This window comes from Sebastes umbrosus, chromosome 5 (genome assembly GCF_015220745.1).
Source record: "Sebastes umbrosus isolate fSebUmb1 chromosome 5, fSebUmb1.pri, whole genome shotgun sequence".
In the NCBI taxonomy this organism is placed as follows: Eukaryota; Metazoa; Chordata; class Actinopteri; order Perciformes; family Sebastidae; genus Sebastes; species Sebastes umbrosus.
In genome coordinates this window covers 29,443,541-29,464,936 of record NC_051273.1, presented here as the reverse complement: position 1 = coordinate 29,464,936, position 21,396 = coordinate 29,443,541, and the positions used below count along the sequence as shown (strand labels likewise).

The following is a 21,396-nucleotide window of genomic DNA, read 5'->3' as shown; positions in this document are numbered from 1 at the left end:
CATAACTAGACTAACTTTGGGGCCTGAATAGAGTCTCACTGTTCATTTTACCCCCAAAAGCCCCTCAGTTGATTAACCTGGAGTTTTGAAGCCAATACTAATGTCAATATTGGGAGTTTTTAAAAAAAAATAATTATATTTGTGGGTTGTATTTAAAAAAACAAACAAAAAAAAACAATTTTGATACAGATTAGATTTAAGATCTGTGACCAAGATACAAACTAAATGGGACATTTTAAAGTGTAAAAGAAACTTGTCAGTGCTCTAATGAAGGCACCCATTGTAAAATGATTTGATTTCAAACCTAGTTTGGCATTTCTGTGCTGTAATTTATTGTTTATTAATAAATACATATCTGCAATAAGCAAATATGGGAGCCAATTTATGGGTCGTGCTCTATTATATACTATATAGTGCATCTTCTTAAATTAATTTGTGTTTTATAACTAGACTAACTTTAGCACTAGAATATAGGACTGTCTAGTTGGATAATATTTGACCATTAATTAGACAAAAAAAGAAATCCAACAATATCACTTTGGGTTTTGGTAACCTGAGATATTTTAGACAGCTTTAAATGCTTAATGATGTGTTGAAATAAATACTAATTTCAGTCCTGTGTGTGTGTGTGTGTGTGTTTGCAGGTGATGGCCAACGTGGTGATGGAGCAGCTGCTGCCGTCTCTAGAGAAAGACATGCTGCCTCGCCTCAAAGCCAAGAAGACGGAGAAGAAGAGAGTCTGGTTCGCTGTGAGTCACTCTGTTAACTTGATACCTTTTATATCCTTCATGACTGATGATGCTGCCGGTTCCTTGTCGGTGCAAATGAAAACTAATTGTTTTCATTTGCAAATTGGCACACAAGCAGCATTTTAATCCATGTAAATGTACGTTTCGGCGTTCTATTTGATGGAGTTTGCTAACAAGTTTAACCCAGTTAAATCTGAAATGATACATTATGCATTCATGCTGTGGGCCATTCCCCTTCCTCTCTCTATTGTAAATCTTCATATAAGACATGAAGAGAACAGAAAACTTTATTTGTGAAATGACCTGTGTTTGATGAATTGTTGCCTGATTGTGTCTAGACGGTGGAGGCGGCATACGTCCTGATCCAGGAGCATCTGCTGGAGGGACTTACCGCGCTGAAAGAGGAGTGTCGAACGTCGGTCCGGCAGCAGGAGGTGCTCATCCACTCCGACATGGACCAGATACTCAACTCCAGACAGCAGCTGGAGGAAAAAGTCCGAGGTAACGTTAAACCTTATTGCTGACTGATACTCGGTGCTGTCAAACACAGGATGAGCTGCATTCCTCTGTGATGAATGTGAATGAAACTGGCTCTGGGTTCAGGTTGGTTACTGAGAATAAACTTTTTATTTCTTCCTCCAGCCAAAGTGTCGGAGCCAGCGGAGAAGCTGTGCTCCGAGTCCGTCCAGCCGTACCTGGCCTCCGTCCTGGAGGAGCTGATGGAGCCTGTCAGCTCTGGTTTCCAGGAGGGACGGCAGCTGAGTGAAAACACAATGGACCAGGTGTGTCAGCTGCTAGAAGACAACGAGCAACTGAAGAAGGTTTGTTCATAATGAAAGTCCCCTCGTGTTTTTTCCTCTGTTATCGAAGATAAAACCTGACTTCATAAGAAATGAATAAGAAATAATTATCAGGAATAATTATTTTTTACTGTTTCCTCAATATTTAGTTTTCTATTTGCTGAATATATAGCACAGAGTTTTCCTCTCAAGTGTGGCCTAGTTTACTTTTCCATAAATACTCATCTAAAAAGGTGTCTACCCAACATTTTTTTCCACCATGATGAAAACCTGTTGACTTTAGGAATGGTCATATTGGCCCAGCAGGTGACACAAAGAAAAAAAAACACATTCTAAAACAATTTTGTTTACACTATAACAATATGTTTAGGGAATTTCAACAACAAAAAAAGACAAAATCTGAAGTATAACCACATCTCTGTTCAAAAACAGATCAAAACTGTAGAGCTGAAATGAACAGCTGATTATTGATCAGTCTTATGCGATAATAAATTGGATAATAATTTGGCTTTTAGACAGTCGGTCGGACTAAATAAGCTATTTGAAGATGTCGCCTTTAGCTTTAAGAAATTGTGATGAGGGTCTTCGTTATTTTCTTAGACCAAACGATTCATCGAGAAAATAATCGACACGTGAATAGATAATGAAAATAATATTTAGCTGCAGCACTAAAAAATCAATGCAGATCATTTAGATCAGATAGTCCTCAGTCAGCAGTAACTGGTAGCAGCCAGAGCTGAAGGAAGAAGGAAACGAGAACTAGTAGGGCGGGTCTTCCCGGAATGGAGGTGGGGGGAAAAAAACAATCAAACTACCGTAAATAACAGGCCGTGCAACTGCCAGTGGCTGTCAAAAAGTTAATTTGGCATGTGGATTAGAGGGCACTTCAACATTTCCAGAAAAAACTCTCTTGCACACTTATTGCTAGTGTACCATTGGTTAAGCTACTGCGTGCCAATGGTGGCACATGTGCCTAAGGTTGCCTACCCCTGGGTTAGAGAGAAACGTTATAACCTCAATTCAGTATTTGTAGGCACCTCAATACCAAAACACAGCGGCTAACTCTCTGGGTGCTCCTCCCTAACTGACTGAAGTAGACTGACTGAAACCTGTAACTTTAGTTCCTACTGTTACATTTGCTTGACATTAATTTGAACCTGATACCAAATAAGTCATTTTTAGGCCCAAATTTCCCCTGCTGTACTCCTTTCTGCTCACCCCTTCAAAATAAGTGTTACTCCCAGCTGTATCTACTAAAAGAGCTGAACAGGCTGTTCTTTAAACCCCCTCCTCTTTCTCTATCTCTCAGACTCTTGCTAACATGGCGAGACCGGACCTGCTGAGCTGCTACCAGAATATCGGCTCCCTGCAGGAGAAACTGCAACACCTGCAGGAGAGATTCGGTTTCTCCAACATCACAGGAGTGATCCACAGCGCTCAGATTGACCTGCAGCAGGTACACACACACTCATTTATTTCAGTACTGTGCTTAAGTACAGTTGTGAGGTTGTTGTACTTTACTTGAGTTCATTTATTCATCAGCCTTAGATACTAGTGTCCTTTCAGACTGAGTTTCAACATTAAAAAAACATCCGAGAAGGTTGTTAAACCTTATTAAACTAGTGGTTAACAAACTTTTTTGCTTGTGACCTCAGTTTGGGCCTCTTCTTGTCATGTTTCAGATGTCTATGAGTTGTTAGCAGTTCCACCACACGAAACAAATATTAGAGAAAACAAACACTAATTTGTGTATTTAGAGGCGGCATATTTACTTGCGTTACTGCTGCAACTTCTATGCTTTTACTTAAAGCTGCAGTGCGTAGAATTGGAGCAAATATGATTAAAAAAAAAGAAGCTATTTTAATAAAACAACCAATCAGAGCCGAGCTGGAGCCTTGCTGTCTCTGATCAGCTGTCAATCACTCACAAACTCCGATCAAATGGTCAAACTAGGCAGTGCTGATCAAATATGAATCGATATTCTGTTACCTGTAATGACTATTTCTCACCTCAAATGTTTTCAGAAACATCTTGTAGTGTACTGTTCAGCTATAAAATGAGAAAGTTTGTGACCCGGCTGGTGGGCGGTGCTTGGTATTACCCTCAACTGATCTCATCATGGCTGCCAGGCCACAAACTTGATCATTTTACAGCAAAACAGTACACTACAAGATGTTTCTGAAAACATTTGAGGTGAGAAATAGTCATTACAGTAACAGAATATTGATTCATATTTGATCAGCGCTGCCTAGTTTGACCGATTGATCGGAGTTTGCGAATGATTGACAGCTGCCTCCATTGAATGAACAGCCAATAGGAGCGCTCTCTCTCTGAAATGACCTGTGATTGGCCAAAGTCTCCCTAGATTTTTTAAAGCCTAAAAAACAGAGCCATGATGAGGTGCAGAAGTCTAGTTTTCTCTCAGGACACTTGAATCACAATATGCTGAAAGGTTATTATGGGATTTTTGCCCAATGATGCCAAAACTATTCAGCCTACTGCAGGTCTCAGTAGGATTATAAATACATTACTTTCACTTGGGCGTATTTTCACATTGTTGTACTGGTATTTTAACGCCATTAAAAGAGCTTCCACCACTGATACACACACAGTATGATTTGTGTTCATTCACCGTCTCCTCCTTCAGACCACTCAGCTCTCATTTTTCTGCTCAGACAGAGTGGGCGGAGGAATTTCTCTGAGTAATTTTATTAGCCAACATTCATGACACACTTGTGATTGTAACGTATGTTCCTTCAATACATTGACTCGGCACTTCAGTGTTGAAACAATGAAAAAACTTGTTGTGTGGACACAGGATGGATCTGCTGCTGATATTTCACAATGATAGGATTTCCAGCTGCTTTTTTTCCACTCTGTATTTGGGGCATTAAACTGCTGTCTGATCTGATCTCATCCTGTGTATGTGTGTGTGTTTCAGATGACTGAGAATGCAGCCTACACGTTCGAGCAGCTGCTCAACAAAGCCGTCCAGGACAACCCGGACAACCCCGGCCCTGCCATCGAGAAGGCCAAACACAGAGTGCTCAAGGTCAGATTGTCATTTATAACACGAGAACACGAAAACCTCACTGATGCTGGAACTGGATTCATTTTAATTAATGTAGCTGAATTAGTTTTTATCAACAGTTTTAAAGGGAAAGAGATCATTCTGGCATCCTCCGTGTTTCTGAACGATTCTGTGTACATTTTACTGAATTATGGAAGAACATTACTGCCATTTAAAATAATTCAGACAGAGAGAGAGACACGAGAGAGGGAGAGAAAGACGAGAGAGGGACGGACGAGAGAGAGGGAAGTGAGAGAGACAAGAGAGGGATGGACGAGAGAGAGGGATAAGAGAAGGACGAGAGAGGGACAAGAGAGATAGACAATAGGGATGAGAGAGGGAGAGAAAGACGGGACAGGGGAGAGAAGGGAGGGAAAAAGAAGAGAGAAGGAAGGATGGATGAGAGAGGGAGAGAGAGGGAAGTGAGAGGAACGAAGGATGAAAGAGGGACGAGAGAGAGGGAAGTGTGAGGAATGAGGGATGAGAGAGGGATGGGAGAAAGAGAGGGATGAGAGAGGGAAAGAGAGTGGGAAGTGAGAGGAAAGAGAGTGGGAAGTGAGAGAAAGAGGGACAAGAGAGGGATGAGAGAGAGGGAAGTGAGAGGAACGAGGGACAAGAGAGGGATGAGAGAAAGTGAGAGGAACGAGGGACAGAAGAATAAGAGGGGGAGAGAGAGAGAGAAGTGAGAGGAACGAGGAAAGAGAGAGAGGAAGTAAGAGGAAAGAGGAACAGGAGAATGAGAGAGACAAGAGGAACTAGAAAAGAGAGAGAGAAGGAAGAGAGAGGGGGAGGTATGAGAGAGGGAAGTGACAGGAACGAGGGACGGGAGAAAGAGAGAGACAAGAGGAACGAGGGAGATGAGAGAGGGATGGAGGGATGAAGGGGGAGAGACGTCTACACAACTACGGAAAGTATAAATCACAGTTGAAGCAGGAAAGCAGCGGCTCTGCACTGCAAAAAGACATTTACAACAGACGGACTCTTGTTGACCCTGAATCTTCATGTAGTGATGCTGCAGTTGAAATGTGATCATACCTGAGATAAATAAATAAAAAGACCTCCTGTCTCTCCTCTGTGTGTCCTGCAGCAATATGACTATGACAGCAGCACGGTGAGGAAGAGGATCTCCAGGGAGGCTCTGGTCTCCGTCACTCTGCCCTTCATCAAGAAGAGCCTGGCCCCCACCTGCAAAACTGTGAGTCACTGAGTCACAGAGTCACACACACACACACGCACACACACACGCACACACACACATCTAAACAGTGTCCTCTAAAACATTACATTTCAACAGAAATTAACATCATTTTAAATAATTTTCCATTATTCTGAAAGCTACGATGGTGAGTTTCATTCAGCATCCACGTAGTTTCAGAACATGACCTCTGTGTGTCTCTCTGTACAGGAGCTTCAGGAACTCGAGCAGACAGTAGACGCCGACCACTCCAACTTCATCCATGTACAGAACGTTTATGAGAACATCCTCCTGCAATCTCTGGACAAGGAGGTCACTAAAGGTACGACACACTGATGATGACACATCAGCATCATTCTCCCTCACGGAGACGCCCTCTAATCCTTCCCGTTTTCCTCCTGCAGTGATGAAGGAGGCGGCCAGCCTGAAGAAGTTCAACCTGTTCACAGACAGCAGAGACCTGCTCAGTCAGTCCAGCCGCTCCAGCCTCTCGTCCTCGCCCGTCTCCACTCCGGGCAGCCCCGCCATGGTGCTCGCCTCCCCCGCCAACGCCTCCTCTGAGCCCCAGCCGCCGTCTCCTCTTGTGGTCAACGGTGTGTCGTCCGGGTCCCAGAAGGAGGATGTCGATGTCGAGACACCTCTGGGGAAGGTTGAAGAAAACGTTGCAGCGGTCAGTGAGGAGGTGGAGGCAACGCCGCCCAAAGCAGAAGAAGAAGTCTTCCAAACTGTGAAGGCAGAAGAAGCAGGCGCCCCTGTTGCACTTGAGACGACCGACCAGAGTGAGACGCAGGAAGTGACCGTAGAAACAGCTCCAGAGATCCAAGAGGAGGTGATTTCGGTCAAAACAGAAACGGTCGAGACGGCTGCTGAGCCTCAGACGCAGAGCACAGATGCTCCAAAAGAGGTAGAAACCACTTTGTCAGAAACCCCAACTGTTGTAGAAAGCGTAAAGACAGACGTAGAAGCACCAGCAGCAGCAGCAGCAGCAGCAGCAGCAGCAGCACAGATAGAAGCTCCCACACCGAGTCCTGATCCTACTAATGAACCAGTAGCAGAAGGTGCCCAGGCTGTAGCCGGCAGTGAAGAAGAGACACACTGTGGAAGCTCAGAACTCAAGTCAGAGGCTCCCCCTAGTGGTCAAACACCTGCACTCACATCTGCAGACATCAGCCGGGACCTGAAGCGACGGGAAGCAGCGTCACTTACCTTCTCAGATCCCAATTCTCTGGACGTGTCGGTGGGAAGCGAGTCGGCCCCGTCAGACATCGAGTCCACAGAGGAAGTGAAAACAAGGAGCAGCGAGGACGAAGTCTCAACGACCTCTGACGTCTTGGAGGACGAGGCTAAGTCACCTGTGAGCTCAGGAGACACAGCTGGGGAGAAAACCGCAGGGGACGAACCGTCTGCTCAGGCCCAGACAGAAGCTGTAGGCGGGGACGTGGAGGCGGGTGCGAGCGTGGAGCCATCGGTGGAGGCAGCAGATGTTAAATCCTCTCAGCCTTCTGAGCCCGCCAAGGAAGAGACCTCCTCCGGCCCTGAAGCTCAGCCCGTCGACTCCATCCAGCAGATCCGTGACCTGGTGGAGGAGGTGATCGAGGTGGAGGAGCTGGTGCAGCGTTACCCGAGCGGAATTCCAAAAGACGAGGAGTGAGGCATCATGATTAACCACAACTGCAGTACTGTTCTTTTCAGCAAGATAAGGGACAAATTCATTAAGGATGTTCTACTGTGTTCTGCTGAAGGGAACCAGATTATGACCAGAACAGAACGGTAACCTCAAACTGTCCTGGACTCCAAACATTTGTTCTCAGAGCAGAAATAGGAAAAAAAGACTCCTGAGAAACGTTCACAAACACTTCCATGAACATGAAAAAAAAAAAACATATGCATGAAATAATGGTAAATTATTTATACTAATCATTTACACAAATCAATATATCAGCTGTGTCAGGTGTGTCAAACCAACAGGTCTGTTTCATTCAGTGAATCTCTTTCAACACTACAATTAGTTTAGCACCAAATTGTTTTAGAGAACTTAGATTTAGAACTATTCTACTAAGATTGTGAAGTTTCTGGAAATGTCATTATGCTGTGGTAGATTATGAATTTATTTGAAAGGAATAGTTAGACCTTTTGGACATTTTTCTTATGCGCTGTCTTTCTGATAGTAGGATGTGAAGATGGATGTCATTTCTGTATGTGAGCTGGAGTCAGGATGTGGTTAGCCTAGCTTAGCATAAAGACTGGAAGCAGGGGGAAACAGCTAGCCTGGCTCTGTCCAAAGATCAAAAATACAGCTAGCAACACCTCTTAAGCTCAATATATAATACCATTATATATAATACAATATATAATAATAATTATTACATTGTATCATATGTTTCTTGAATTTGTAGACAAACGGAAAGGTAAAAATTGTGGTTTTCAAAGGAATTTACATGTTGACACTATTTCTTGGCAAACAACAGCCGGGCACAGTGTTGTTACAAGTGGTGGAAGAAGTAGCTTAAGTAAAACTTGCAGTATAAATGTACTGCATTACAAATAAGTCCGGATTTAGACCTCTTACTTTAGTAAAAGTATACAAGTATTAGCAGCTTAAAGGGATAGTTTGGGTGTTTTGAAGTGGGGTTGTATGAGGTATTTATCCATAGTAGGTGTATTACCTACAGTAGATGGCGGTCGGTAAAAGTAATCATTATGCTATTGCTCTATTCAGTGTGACAGTGTATCTATAGCAATAAAGCATATTTTATAATCAGATCCTATGTTTTTCAAGTAATATTTTAATCTGAAAAGAAAACTATAGCTATTTTATAAATGTAGTGGAGTAAAAAAGAACAATATTTCCTTCTGAAACATGGTGAAGATATAAAGTAGCAGTATAAAGTAGCAGAAATACTAGTAAAATACAAAAAAAAAACTGTACTTAAGTACAGAATTTGAGTTAATGTACTTAGTTACTTTCCACCGTTAGTTGTTAGATACACTGCTATTCATTAAGAAATAGTTCCAGTACGTAACTCCCCCTAAAAACCACAAATTTCAGTTTTTACTTTTCTTTTAGTGTACAGATTAAACAAAGAAGATACAAGATGTTAATTAGTTTTAGTTAGTTTAGCTAGTTAAGTAGCTTTTGAGGTGTTTGTAGGTTTATCATTTAACTTAAGACTGAACCAGGCGAGCCGTTTCCCACTGTTAAACTAAACTAAACTAAGCTAAGCTAAACTAAACAAGTCCCAAGTCCTGATTCCAGCTCTGTACTTGACACTCAGACATGAGATTGATATCCATCTGAACATCTCACTCTCGGGGGGGGAAAAAAAGCGAATTAACTAATTCCCAAAAAATGTTCTTTAAACATACTACATGAGAATGCCTCCTCATTAGTGTCACACATTATTTTTTTTTTTAATCAGTGAGTTTTAGATTATTTAGAAATCACTATAACAGATATTTTAATATATTATTAGACCACATGCGCTGGATAAATACCACTTCCAAATTCAGATTGAATCCGTAGTTTAGGCACATCTGTTTCTCCTTAATGTGATTCTTTTTGACCTACTGAAGGACTTTCTTTTAACTAAAAAGGAAACTGAAGAAGTAGCTCCTCAAAGTGCCTTTACAGTACCTCCATATTGCCTCCACGTGCCTAACGTCACGTGATGAAGGAAACCAACCTCCGTCGTCATGTGGATGCGGTTGCCGTAGAGACCGGTCCGAGTCTGAACACCTGTGCCTTTTTTACCTGTGTGGAGCATCTTACGCAGACGTGGTTAGTAGGACAGTTTACAGTGCGAGTACATTTGACCATTTACTGTCCACCACATGGCTGTTGCTTAATGGAAACATTGTGTGGAAATATGAATAATAAAATAAGAGTCTATAAAACAAACATACCCTCAAACTATTTCTGTGTGAACTTTCTACTCTCTGGTTTCAATGTCGGGAAAACAACACAAACAATAAATGGTTTTATTTGCCAATAAAACAAATAAAGCATGAAGCTTTTTATTTATTTATGGTGCACAACTTTTTTATTTAGTTTTTAAACCAATCACAGACACAGTGTGCTGAGACATATCAAAAACCTGCAAGTAATCCAACATCTGTGACAGATTACATACTAAATACAGCTTGACTACAATAATATGCCTTCCATTTATTTGATATATCGCACCACAGAGAAAAAATATCTCGTATTTCAGCGAGCCAGCAGCGCTCCAGGCACATCAAGGACAAGATAAAGAATATAAATAAATTATTTAACATTTGTTCATATTTAAGACACATTTTTCAAGATAAGACGATGTAGGCTGTTAACATTTCTTCTTCAATTACAATCACGGAAATAAAGATAAATGACATCCTAATCCAGCGTCTGGATTTTATACAGTCTACTGTAGCGCTTCCAGTGAGAGACAATGTGTGTGCGTGCGTGTGCGAAGGCAAAACAAGAAAATGCTGATCGCTCTTTATTTTATGGTCTTTCATTTTCTAATATTTATCTACGATGTTTCCAGAAAAGGACTGAGTAATTTGGTGCTTATTATAGAGACGATGCTCTGAGGCAGTTGTTTGAGTTTACTTCGTAGTGTGTTTATAGTTTATTTTTTGTTGATTTATGAGTAAGCAAATCCAGCTGACCTGCTGTGCACCGACTGAAAGACTCTCCAGGTTATATTAGCAATTAATTGGCATTGTTAAATTGAAAGTGCACCAATTGAACACTGTGTCTACAGTATTTTCCCTATAATATGTACCGAACTACATAGTTATTTTCAGCAAATGTCCTAGGAAATGATCAAGAAAATACAGACCCGCAACATAAAGTGTTATCCTAATGTATATTTATCTAACGCAACTACATGTTTAATGCATAACTCAGTGGTTCCCAACCTTGTTCTTTTTACTTCCATCTTATCGGGCCTCACAAGCAAAAAACTACGTCAGCCAGTGACCCAGTCTGGTTAAAATATATTACTATTTATCTGAGATGCACCGATTGTGAATTTCTTCGCCGATACCGATGTTTAAAATAACAATTTGGCCGATACCGATGTTTTCGTTGTTGTTATTTATTCCTTTTTTGTGCCAGGGAAACAAAGACCTCTTCATTATATAAAAAATAACTGAGCTGTTTTAAAGTCATTCAGCATTTCATTACACTGTCTTTGAATGTTTAAAACAATCTTTAATATAACCTTCTTTCACATGAAAAAGATTATTTTTTTTTTATTTTTAATATCCAACACAACATTTAGCCGGCGCAAAATTGATGCAACACAACAGATAAATATCGGCCACTGCAATCGGCGAATGTCATCTTATTTACCGACAGGCCCATGGCAGTCAACAAGGCGAATATCGGCTGATATACTGATGTTCGGCCAATAAATCGGTGCATCCCTATTATTTATATATCTATAAAATATTATCTCTTTTAAAGGATAAGTCTGGTGATATTCTGTAAGTTTTCCTCTTGTAAATAAATCTCATAGAGCCAAACCAACAGCGAATGTATCTACTAACTAGTATTGTGTGTGTATCAAAGCCTGATATCTCTTCTTCCTCTGTGCCACAGAGCTCCATTGTTGTCCAGAAACTATTATCAATGAGCCACACTGTTGCTCTGGGTGACATGTTCCCTCATCACCATGAACACACACACTGTAGTTTGTTTTGACTCAATCCCACATACACCGTCCTGCTGCCACAAATACTCACTAAAGCGCCAAATGTGGGTTCATCCGCTGCTGAAAATAGTCCCAAACAAATGCACTATTTCCTCCCGTTTGTTTGATTAAAAACGACAGTGAGCAGCTGTTTTAGTTGTTTTTTTAAAAAATGAAATATGTGTGAGGTGTTTTTAACGATTTACGTCTTCAGTAGGAGCCAGTGGGCTTGGAGCTGAGAGCCACAGACAGGAAGTCAGACAGTACTGGGAGATGAACACGTTGGTTTGAGTCCAAACATGAGATTAGTTGACAATAAGAAAAAATATAGAATAACACCAGACTTATCTTTCAAAACGCACTCATTCATTTTGCTGTTTTCTTTTGCCTGAAACAGTGTTTATGAATGATCACATTAGGCAGACTGTGGTAAAAAAACAAAAACACATTCAGTTAAAATCTGAAAAATCTGAATGCAGTCCAGTGTTAAATCAACAGCTTTCTAGTTTATCACGAAAAAGAAAAATATTTAAGTTTGATCTACAGCATGTGTTCTTGAATCACTTACGAAACATTCAAATGATACAGTGTTTACAAAATTAAATCTAAAACTGACCTTAATATATAGGTTAATAAGGTTCTGAGTTTTAAGGATGACAGGTGAGTTCTTGATATTAAGAAGTCACGTACTTTCACTTGGAGTCTGTTCCTTGTTTCAGGAGTTTTCCCTGAATGAGTGTCAGTATATTCAAATAAAACAGATTACTTTTGGTGCTTTAACATCAAGAAAATTATTCTAGAGAGTTCTGATTATTCGCCTCATTAACAGACTAATTAATGGTTAATGCGATAACTCCTAAGCAGTGAGGACTTGTAGAGTGCTGAGAGATGTATAAAGAACAGTGGACATCAGGGACACAACGCGTGTACTGTATTTATGTGTGAGAGGTTTCCAGGTTTACCGGGAGGCCGTGCTGTAGTTGTAGAAAAACTGCTCATCGGGGCGGAAGCCGTAGGCGCTGACGGGTCGATCTGCTGGGACGAACTGCTCCGACGCGCTGACGATACAGAAGAGGGGACAGATGGGAAACAATTAACAATTAACAATTAATAATTAATACAATCTGATACAACATGACAGAAGTAAACTATTAGAAATCACAGAATATACTTTTCTTTTTTATATAACCCTCAGTACATAAAACAATCTTTCTTATGGTCATGACAGAGACACGTTTTAAATGTTGTTTTATTGGTATTAAAGCTCCTTTAACCCTTGACGTGACTATGAGAAGTACTAGCTAAGCTAGACACAAAAGCATGAAATTGTCTGTTTAACTAATTGAGACATGTTTGAGACCATTCAGTGGAGGTTAGAGGCTGTGCGGTTGGATCATGTTTGTGTCGACCAATCGAGATAATCAGAGAGTAGAGAGAGGAGAGATGGAAACATGCAGAACCAGGAGTGAGCACCAATGGCCAACATATTGTGTAAAATAATCTTGTGGGCAGAAATAAGAGTGCCAGATTTACCCATTTGAAAGAAATTAAGTAGAAAAGCAACTGGGAATTTCTGAACACAACGAAGTACTATACAACACGAAAACAAAACTCCCTCAAAATTGGAGATACAAAACAATGAAATCAATTAAATTAAAAACCTTTGATTGCTGATTTTGTGGATTCACCTGCAGATCAGCTGCTCTACCACAGGTTGGGAAAATTATATCTAGAATGCACTATTGTAATCGGACTGATGCAAACTAAGGTTTATTTATTTTAGATTTTTTTTGTGGAGATCCTGAATACTATGGGAACCTTACAGAGCAAAACAAAAACCTTTTTTTGTTCAACATTGTTAAAGTAGCCAGCAAAAATAATTGGCACGCAGCAGCTTTCTTTATCAGTTATCGATGACAGACAAGATTTGTGCACGGCGCGGTGGATCTCACCCAGCTCTGACCACCCACTTTTGGAGCAATTTGTTCTACTCCATTCTGGGCAGAGATACAGGTACCTCAGGATGAAAAAGCAATAGGTCTAAATTTTCTTTTGTTCCAAGTGTAATAAATGTGTTTAATTTGCACTGAACCTTGACTTGACTCCACTGCTCAGCAGCACTTTATCACTGGCCACTTTTAACAGACAGTTACAGCTAAAATGAAGTAAAAAAAGATGTATCTGTTGTGATTAATGTCCCATATCCTCTAGTATGTTGTGTTTGTGTTTTTGCTCTCTACTGTAAACCAAATGTCCCCTTGAGGGACAATAAAGATGGACTGAACTGAATAGCCACATTTTATAAGCTTACGTAAAACCCAAGTAAGTAATTATGTAGTAACTACAAGCGTCAGATGAATGTAGTGGAGTAAAACGTACAACTGACTACAGTAAAACTATCACAAAGTAAGAGTAACCCAGTAAAGTGATGTGACCTCAAAATCGAATTTCAGTGATTGACATGTTTTTTCAGTGTGGACACAAATGTCCACATACTTTATCTCCCTACAATAGCGTGCCTCCATCTTTGTGTCAATAGTTTGTGTTTGTCCCTTTCAACATGACAATGACACCGTGCACAAAGCTCCATAAAGAAATGCTTTGCCAAGTTTGGTGTGGAAGAACGTGACTGGTCTGCACAGAGTCTGACCTCAACCCCATCCAACACCTTTAGGGATGAACTAGAGCCAGACCTGATCACCCAACATCAGTGCTGGACCTCACTAATGCTCCCTGCAGCAGGTTCCAAACATCTGTTGGAAAGACTGAAACCAGAGAACATCACCACCACCAGGTGGAGCTCTGACACCAGACATCTCTCTGGAAACCCCCCACCTCCGGGGCCGGCCGGACCAATCACTCAGTCATAGCACTAGGTGAAGAAAAAATACTCATAAAAAGTTAATGTAATATTCATCTGCCCTGATGCAGGTGTTGGACATCCACAATGAGTGTGTGAGTTGCAGACTGCTAATGGCTGGAGGGGTAAACAGCAGAGCGGCCAAGCCATAAAAAAAACAGAGGGATGTCAAAACACAGCGGCGTGACGAGGAGCTGAGGAGGAGGCTGACGGCCAAACCTGTAGGACCTGGCTGCCCTCCGCCCCGGCAACAGGGGCCTTGTTGAGGGGGATGATAAAAGGCCTGTATCTACACCGTATAAATCAGTTACTATGGGGATGTGGAAGGTGGGGGCCGATTTCACGCTCCATCTTCTGGCCAGCTGCTGGGAGTTGGTGTCTGGCGGCGGGGTCACCTCGACAGCCTCGTCAGGATGGAGCGCTTGATGGATAAACTGGGCTCTGATGGATGACACCACATCTCACACGTATCCCCGTTCTTTTCTCTCTGCCCGGCCCGTCGTCCTCTCCCGGCCCTCTAAAATACGAGCTGTTTGCTTTGCCCCTGCAAGCGCCTATAATGACGTGTTGTTTTAAACCAAATCACTTCCAGCGATCAGTTACACAGCTTGCAGCATATCCCCACTCTCCCTCCTCCTCCTCCTCCTCCTCCTCATCCTCTCTGTTTTGCCTTCGCCCCCCTACCGCCTCCCCCCCCACCCACCTCCCAACCACCGTCTCCTCTCCCTCCTCTCTGGGCAGAAATATGTCTTTTTCCTCTCCGCACGCTACGGCTGTCAGGGGGGATTTGAGAGCCAGGCTAAAGGAGGCTGGAGGAACACTGGAGCTCTGAGTCACACCATCCGCCTGCATGTCTGCCTGACTGGTTACACCCCAGCCTGGACTTCCAGGATCTGTACGGGACCTGTATGAGTCCTGATGTTTAGGACAGTTTAGGACAGGACAGCTTTACACATGTGACAGTACAATTCTGAGCATAATATACAAGATTTTTTACTAGATTTGTCTGATCAAAATACAGTCAAATCATGAGTTATTCACCTCCATAACTATCAATTATTCTTATGTTCATGTGTTGATTTGTTTATAAAATGAAAAAAAAAAAAGGTGCATCATAAATTCAATTTAAAGATGTCACCTCAGGCCCTGGGAACTTATAAGACATAGCTTTGTTGTAATATAATTAATAATAATAAATGTAAAATATAATTTAACATGTTTTCACTAGTGTATAATCACCTGAAATTAACAATCGTCGTGTTTTCGTTGGCTTAGAATGAGCCGTTCATATCTACATAGGGAGCGGTTCCCCTCTCCATGGAGTCCGCCATGTTGCACCGCCATGTTTCTACAGTAGCCCAGAATGGACAAACCAAACTCTGTTAACTTTTCCTGCTTGAGCCGAAGTTGATAACATCACTCACTGCCGTCACCGCCGCCGCTCTCTCTCTCTTGCTTCATCACTCATTTCCCACGTACACACACACTTTACGCTCTGGCTCTGCTTCAACTGGATCTAAAGAGGGCCATTCGCGTTTTTGGGTTGGCCACCATAGCTTTCAAACACGCTTGGCACACGGGAGAGGCTTCAGTTGGATGCAATCTCCTCACCTCACCGCTAGATACCGCCAGATCCTACACACTGGACTTTTAAATAAAATAATGTATCATAACGTTACTACTATTTTACTTATTTTTCATGTTTGTCAGACTCCAGGTGAAGCTAGCCGTTCCAAAGCACTGATGATTTATTAAGTAGCAATGAAACTAAATCAATATCAAGTGTCAGCAAGAAGTTGATTCAAAAACACTGTAGCTGAAGTAATCTAATTTATCCCACAAAGTGAGGCTTTGAATATTCTTTAAGCCCGGCAGGTCTGGACACCAGAAACAACGCCTGACACAGTTGCTGATATTCCTCGATATGAAACATGCAAATCAACCTGCCTGCCACCTTATTCACTTCATGTGTGTTGTGACACGCCGGCAGAATGAGGAGAAGGTGGTTGGGGGTCGTCGAGACAAGGGGCCCGGTGTTCCCACAAATGCCAGTTTTGCCCCAGAGGAGCGGCGGCAGGAGGCGGTCGGGGACACGTCCCATCCCGCAGAGAACATTCCTCGGTAGTGAACAGGAAAGGGAATCAGGCCCTTTTCCTCCTTTGGCGTGACCCTTCGCCCCTTCCATGCGTCTGTCTCTTCCAGGCCCCCCGGCCGGGCCCCGGCTTTGATCTCTCCCCGCTGTCACTGCTCAGGTTACAGCTAACCAACACGCCGGTAAAGAACCAGGTCTCGCCCCCCCGTCACCTCCACCCTCCCCGTGTATCTCCACGTCTCACCTGATTGTGACGGCGTGCTGCTTTTCCTTCTCTTCCTTTATTTCTTACCTCACTTTTTAACTCATCCTGACAGCCTCTCAAAGCGCTCATTGATCCTCCTGTTGGCGTGTTCGTGTTCACAGTCATACACTGTCTGTGTGTCACGCCTCTTTCTATTGGACTCCTCTCTTTACCGGACTAACACACTATTCACACCTGGGACATCTGTCCTTATAGAGCAAAATGAACATTTAATCAGAGCTAAACTTCATTTTTTTTCTGAGACAATATTTAGAGTTTACAAAATCTCCCTTTAAAGTACATTTTGAACAGATAAAAATGTTTGGGATTAACTATGGATGATCATGCGATTAATCGTGATTAAATATTGAATTGATTGACGGCCCTAATTTAAACCCCATTTTACACACATACATCTACATGATACATTAAAATCAACCCATAATCTTCATTGTATATAGTTGGTATAAAAGCTCCTTCTGATATAAATAACATTGATTGTACAGTCTTACGTAAAAGGCCCCATTCACACCATGTTTCACACATAGTTTAAAATAAGCGGCGGAGCTGGCTTTGATTATTATGTTAACCTGGATCACTCGGAGTACAGCGGCTAAATTAAAACAGTCTCACAGACGCCGATTCCCCCGGCGCTCGCAGTATATTTAAAAGGTATCAGTTACAAAGCTGAGAGAGAGAGAGAGAGAGAGAGAGAGAGACCGAAAGAGAAAAGAAACAGACAATAAAGAAATGAGTGAAGGGAAGTCAGATTGGGATTTCTCTCCCGTTGGACTGACTGTGTCGTGGATTCGGCCGGTCACAGTCGGCCTCTCAACAGCAGCCAAACTAAACATTCCTGCCGGCGAGGGGAGGAAAAAAAAATCCATCGACACAAGCTTTATCGCACGCAAGGAGAAGTTTGATAATAAATAAGACAAATTACTCACAATAAACCCTCTATTTCCTCAACTATTCATCATCTCAGCAGCGCAGCGAATCAGCTGCTGCTTGATATTGGGACTAAAAATGGACTCAAGAGTCCGTCTTAGTGATAACAGGATTGATTTTTAATTCCCAGGCTTCAACTTCATGTTTCGCTGTGGAATGTCAGCAGCGTATAGGGACCAAAGTAGCTGATATATTTGGAGCCACGGAGGAATGAGAGAGAGAAAGAAAAACGTGGAGACAGAGAGACAGCCGGAGAGTGTTTGTTCTCAAAGCTGGAGTACTGCTGTTCAGGGTGGAGCGGTGCCTTCTGGGATTGGTGAGGCCTGTTGACTCAGGCCCGGCCTGGTTCAATAACACAGATCAGCGAATAGTGATTCAGAAAAACAATACGAGAGGGCAGCGCTGCTGGCTGGCTGGTGGACGAGCCGACCGAAGGTAAACACTCACAGTTTAGTGTTTCCTCCCTGACACAGCCAGTGTTTCTGGACAAAGACAACCTGCCCTGCTGACAGCCTCCATCACACACTCCCATTCATAATCATGATGCAGAGTGTGTGTGTCTTGAGTGCAGGGTTGGGGTCTGATAGCTGGCTCGGTTTTGCATCCAGTCCCAGGTTAGCTAAATACTAGGGCTGTCAATTGATTCAAATATTTAATCACGATTAATCGCATGATTGTCCATAGTTAATCGTGATTAATCGCAAATTACACATTTTTCATCTTTTTAAAATGTACCGTGAAGGGAGATTTGTCAAGTATTTAATACTCTTATCAACATGGGAGTGGGCAAGTATGCTTGCTTTATGCAAATGTATGTATATATTTATTATTAGGAATCAATTAACAACACAAAACAATGACAAATATAGTCCAGAAACCCTCTCAGGTACTGCATTTAGCATAAAAATATGCTCAAATCATAACCTGACAAACTGCAGCCCAACAGACAACAACAGCTGTCAGTGTGTCAGTGTGCTGACTTGACTATGACTTGCCCCAAACTGCATGTGATTATCATAAAGTGGGCATGTCTGTAAAGGGGAGACTCGTGGGTACCCATAGAACCCATTTTCATTCACATATCTTGAGGTCGATAAGGGATTAAAAATGATTCTGATTCAGATCTGGTAAAGTGCTATTAAACCCCAGTCCTGGTTCAGGTTTAGGTGAACGGAGAGCTCCATACCTGCTCATGTATCCAGTCTGTCCCGGCTCTCCATCCTGGAAGTCGGTGTAGAACTCAGGACTGATGTCGCCGTCTGCTGACATGATCCCATCTGGATGAAACAATGCAAACATAACTTACTTACATCTTCTCATCTCACTCTCAAATACAAAAAAGGCAAAATGAGTTTTCCAAAATAAAACAAACTATTCCTTTAAAGTCCTCAGTACCGGCGCTGTAGAACAGGTCGGGTCTCTCCAGGATGTCTCCGTCCCCGATGTAGGACTCTCTGTCGTCCCCGTACAGGAAGGGCTCTGCCGCTTCATCCATCAGACGGTTCTCCACCATCTCCAGCCACTGACCGTTGTACCAGCGGAACTTCTCATTCTGGATCTTCTTTCCCAAGTCCTCGTCATATTCCTGAAGTGATGTTTGAGGGAAGAGAGGTTTTGGGTGGAGGGAGATGGAAAACCAGAGAAATGTGTCTACAAATCATCGGAGAGCAGAGTCACTTGACAGACACTCTATTGTAGCAGCTACAGGTTCAATGACACATTATTCTGCTCTGGAAATAAACTTGTAATCTTTGGTTAAAGGACTATTTCTCATTTTTCTATGCAGCTCCAGATTTTATTCCTTGCTGCAGTGTTTGCTGATTTAATGCAACAAGAGCCTTCGTCTGGAATCAAACATATTCTTGCTCTTTTTACTCATTATTTTTTGGTCTTTGATAATGATGAGTGGCAGCAGGGCATGAATGTTTTGCCTACAGTAGTAGAGGGAGTTATCGCCAATTCGAGGCGTATTTGGAAAATCGGTTTCAATCAGCCTTTATTGCGTCTTCACATTCTCAATACACCAACTTATACACCTCAGCCAAGTATAAAAACTTTTGTTATTTTCTTTTCCTCAAATTTCTGGCATTTTTGTATGCACAAATGTGCCTGCTGGTAAGAGCAGTGAGCCACAGGTCTTATCAGAGTCAGTATTAATATAGAGGAGAACTTTCACTTTATAGGTTTAACACGGCAAACATTTGAAATGCCATGCTGACCAATCACCACGTGACACTTATTTACAACAAGTAAAGTCAACAGCTCCATATCAGGTACATCCATGTATGACTGTGTGTCTTCTCCTCTTCACTACAGCTAATAAAAAACTCCGTCCAGCCGGCTCGGCCGATTGCGTGCGTAGCTCGGGCGGAGGACGACCACAGAGTTCTGTTTTCTTTTCTCTGCGGGGGCTGAAGGGGGAGCGATAAAGGCGGCCTTTGAGACCCCGACGCCCCGGCCCGAAAGATTAATCACTGAGATGCAAAGCAGAGCCCCGTGGGCCCTGACAGCCGGCCGAGGCCCCGGACTCAAACGGGCCTATTGACCGTCAACCCGCCCAAACGCTGGGAGGTGACAGTGACACATTTTGTCGGCGAGGCCGAAATAGCATCATGACTCAGGTTTTCACTGGGCAATTATGTTCTTATATTAGTTTAATATGACTAATCAGTTATTAGCGGCTGAGCTCATGACAGCATGAGCTCATCACAGCAGGGGTGAGGAAGTGCACGGACAGTTTTGTGGAGCTTTTCAACGGGCTGTGAATATCACAGTGAATTAGGCCTCTGTCCCACTTGGAGCATCTACAAAGCTCCTTGTGAAGCCACGTGTGTGTCTGTGTGTGTGTTTGTACATGAGCAGGGCCACAGTGATCAAAGGCGAACATCTCAGGACTGCACAGTTATGGCGTGTGCTGCCAAAAGGATCCCGCACAGCCGAGCAGTAATGATTGTGTGTGTGTGTGTGTGTGTGTGTGTGTGTGTTTGTGTCCACGGCTCTGCTTTCTCTCTCACCTCTGCTGTCCAGCCGCTGACACACTCCAGAGCCCACCGGCTGCCTTTCATGTGGTTCACAGCTTAATAGGTCTCACTGATAATTTCAATGAAACACTTCCTCTGCCCCCGCTACACTGCCTGGCTATAATCTACAGCTAATTACGCTGATCTGAGGTCTGGCAGCGATCACGCGCTGACTGGGAGCTGACCACACCTGTCAGTCACGAGGTGATTCGGGAGTTCATCGGTTTGTTAATCGCTGATGTCGAATTTGACTCGGGCACATCAAGTTTAGAGTGTTTGACTGGAAGACTGTGGAAAAGGTCAAAACGCTTCATGTTTGTATGGAAATGGAAATGAGCAGCGTATGAATACTGGTGGACCGGTCTGTTTTTTTTTGAACAATCTGAATAGAATTTAAAATCTTAATTTTTATCTTACATTTCATCATTTGACTTGCAGCAGTATCATTTTAAAAGGGCAAGCGTGTAAGATTTTGGGGGATCTATAACTAAGGGGAACTTCCTTGGGGCCCCAGGCCCCCAAAAGCATCCGTTTCACAGCGTGACAATTGGTATGTATTAATCCAATTAATTGTAATTGTTTGTTAAAGCACTGTAGGCTCTGCTTCATTGCTTGATCTTAAGATCCTGTGTTGAAGTGTCAAAAACCATTTAAAACCTTCAAGACCTTGATTATTTGTGCTGATATAGTGTCCTTATTTGTGTTTAATCAAATGACCACACAGCAAACCTGAGGTCACT

The 21,396-nt window shown here is 42.5% G+C and overlaps 2 protein-coding genes across 3 annotated transcripts in view; one reads left to right on the top strand and one right to left on the bottom strand.

Annotated features, from left to right (window-relative positions):
• Positions 1-8,143, top strand: part of niban1a (niban apoptosis regulator 1a) — a 45,133-nt gene extending 36,990 nt beyond the window's left edge. Inside the window, exons 7-15 of one of the 2 annotated variants that reach the window (XM_037769948.1) lie at positions 645-749; positions 1,088-1,250; positions 1,392-1,570; positions 2,859-3,005; positions 4,491-4,601; positions 5,707-5,814; positions 6,025-6,136; positions 6,219-6,781; positions 6,812-8,143. In XM_037769948.1, coding sequence (XP_037625876.1) covers positions 645-749; positions 1,088-1,250; positions 1,392-1,570; positions 2,859-3,005; positions 4,491-4,601; positions 5,707-5,814; positions 6,025-6,136; positions 6,219-6,781; positions 6,812-7,465 — 2,142 coding nt within the window. In that variant the 3' untranslated portion in view covers positions 7,466-8,143. Of the gene's footprint in view, positions 1-644; positions 750-1,087; positions 1,251-1,391; positions 1,571-2,858; positions 3,006-4,490; positions 4,602-5,706; positions 5,815-6,024; positions 6,137-6,218; positions 6,782-6,807 lie in introns of both variants that reach the window. The other variant, XM_037769947.1, reaches the window with a different exon arrangement.
• A 3,519-nt stretch (positions 8,144-11,662) lies between these two features.
• kifap3a (kinesin-associated protein 3a) overlaps positions 11,663-21,396 on the bottom strand; it is a 38,926-nt gene continuing 29,192 nt past the window's right edge. The window contains exons 18-20 of the mRNA XM_037769949.1: positions 19,032-19,221; positions 18,823-18,913; positions 11,663-12,550 (exon numbers count right to left, since the gene is read on the bottom strand). Coding sequence (XP_037625877.1) covers positions 12,451-12,550; positions 18,823-18,913; positions 19,032-19,221 — 381 coding nt within the window. The 3' untranslated portion in view covers positions 11,663-12,450. The remainder of the gene's footprint in view (positions 12,551-18,822; positions 18,914-19,031; positions 19,222-21,396) is intronic.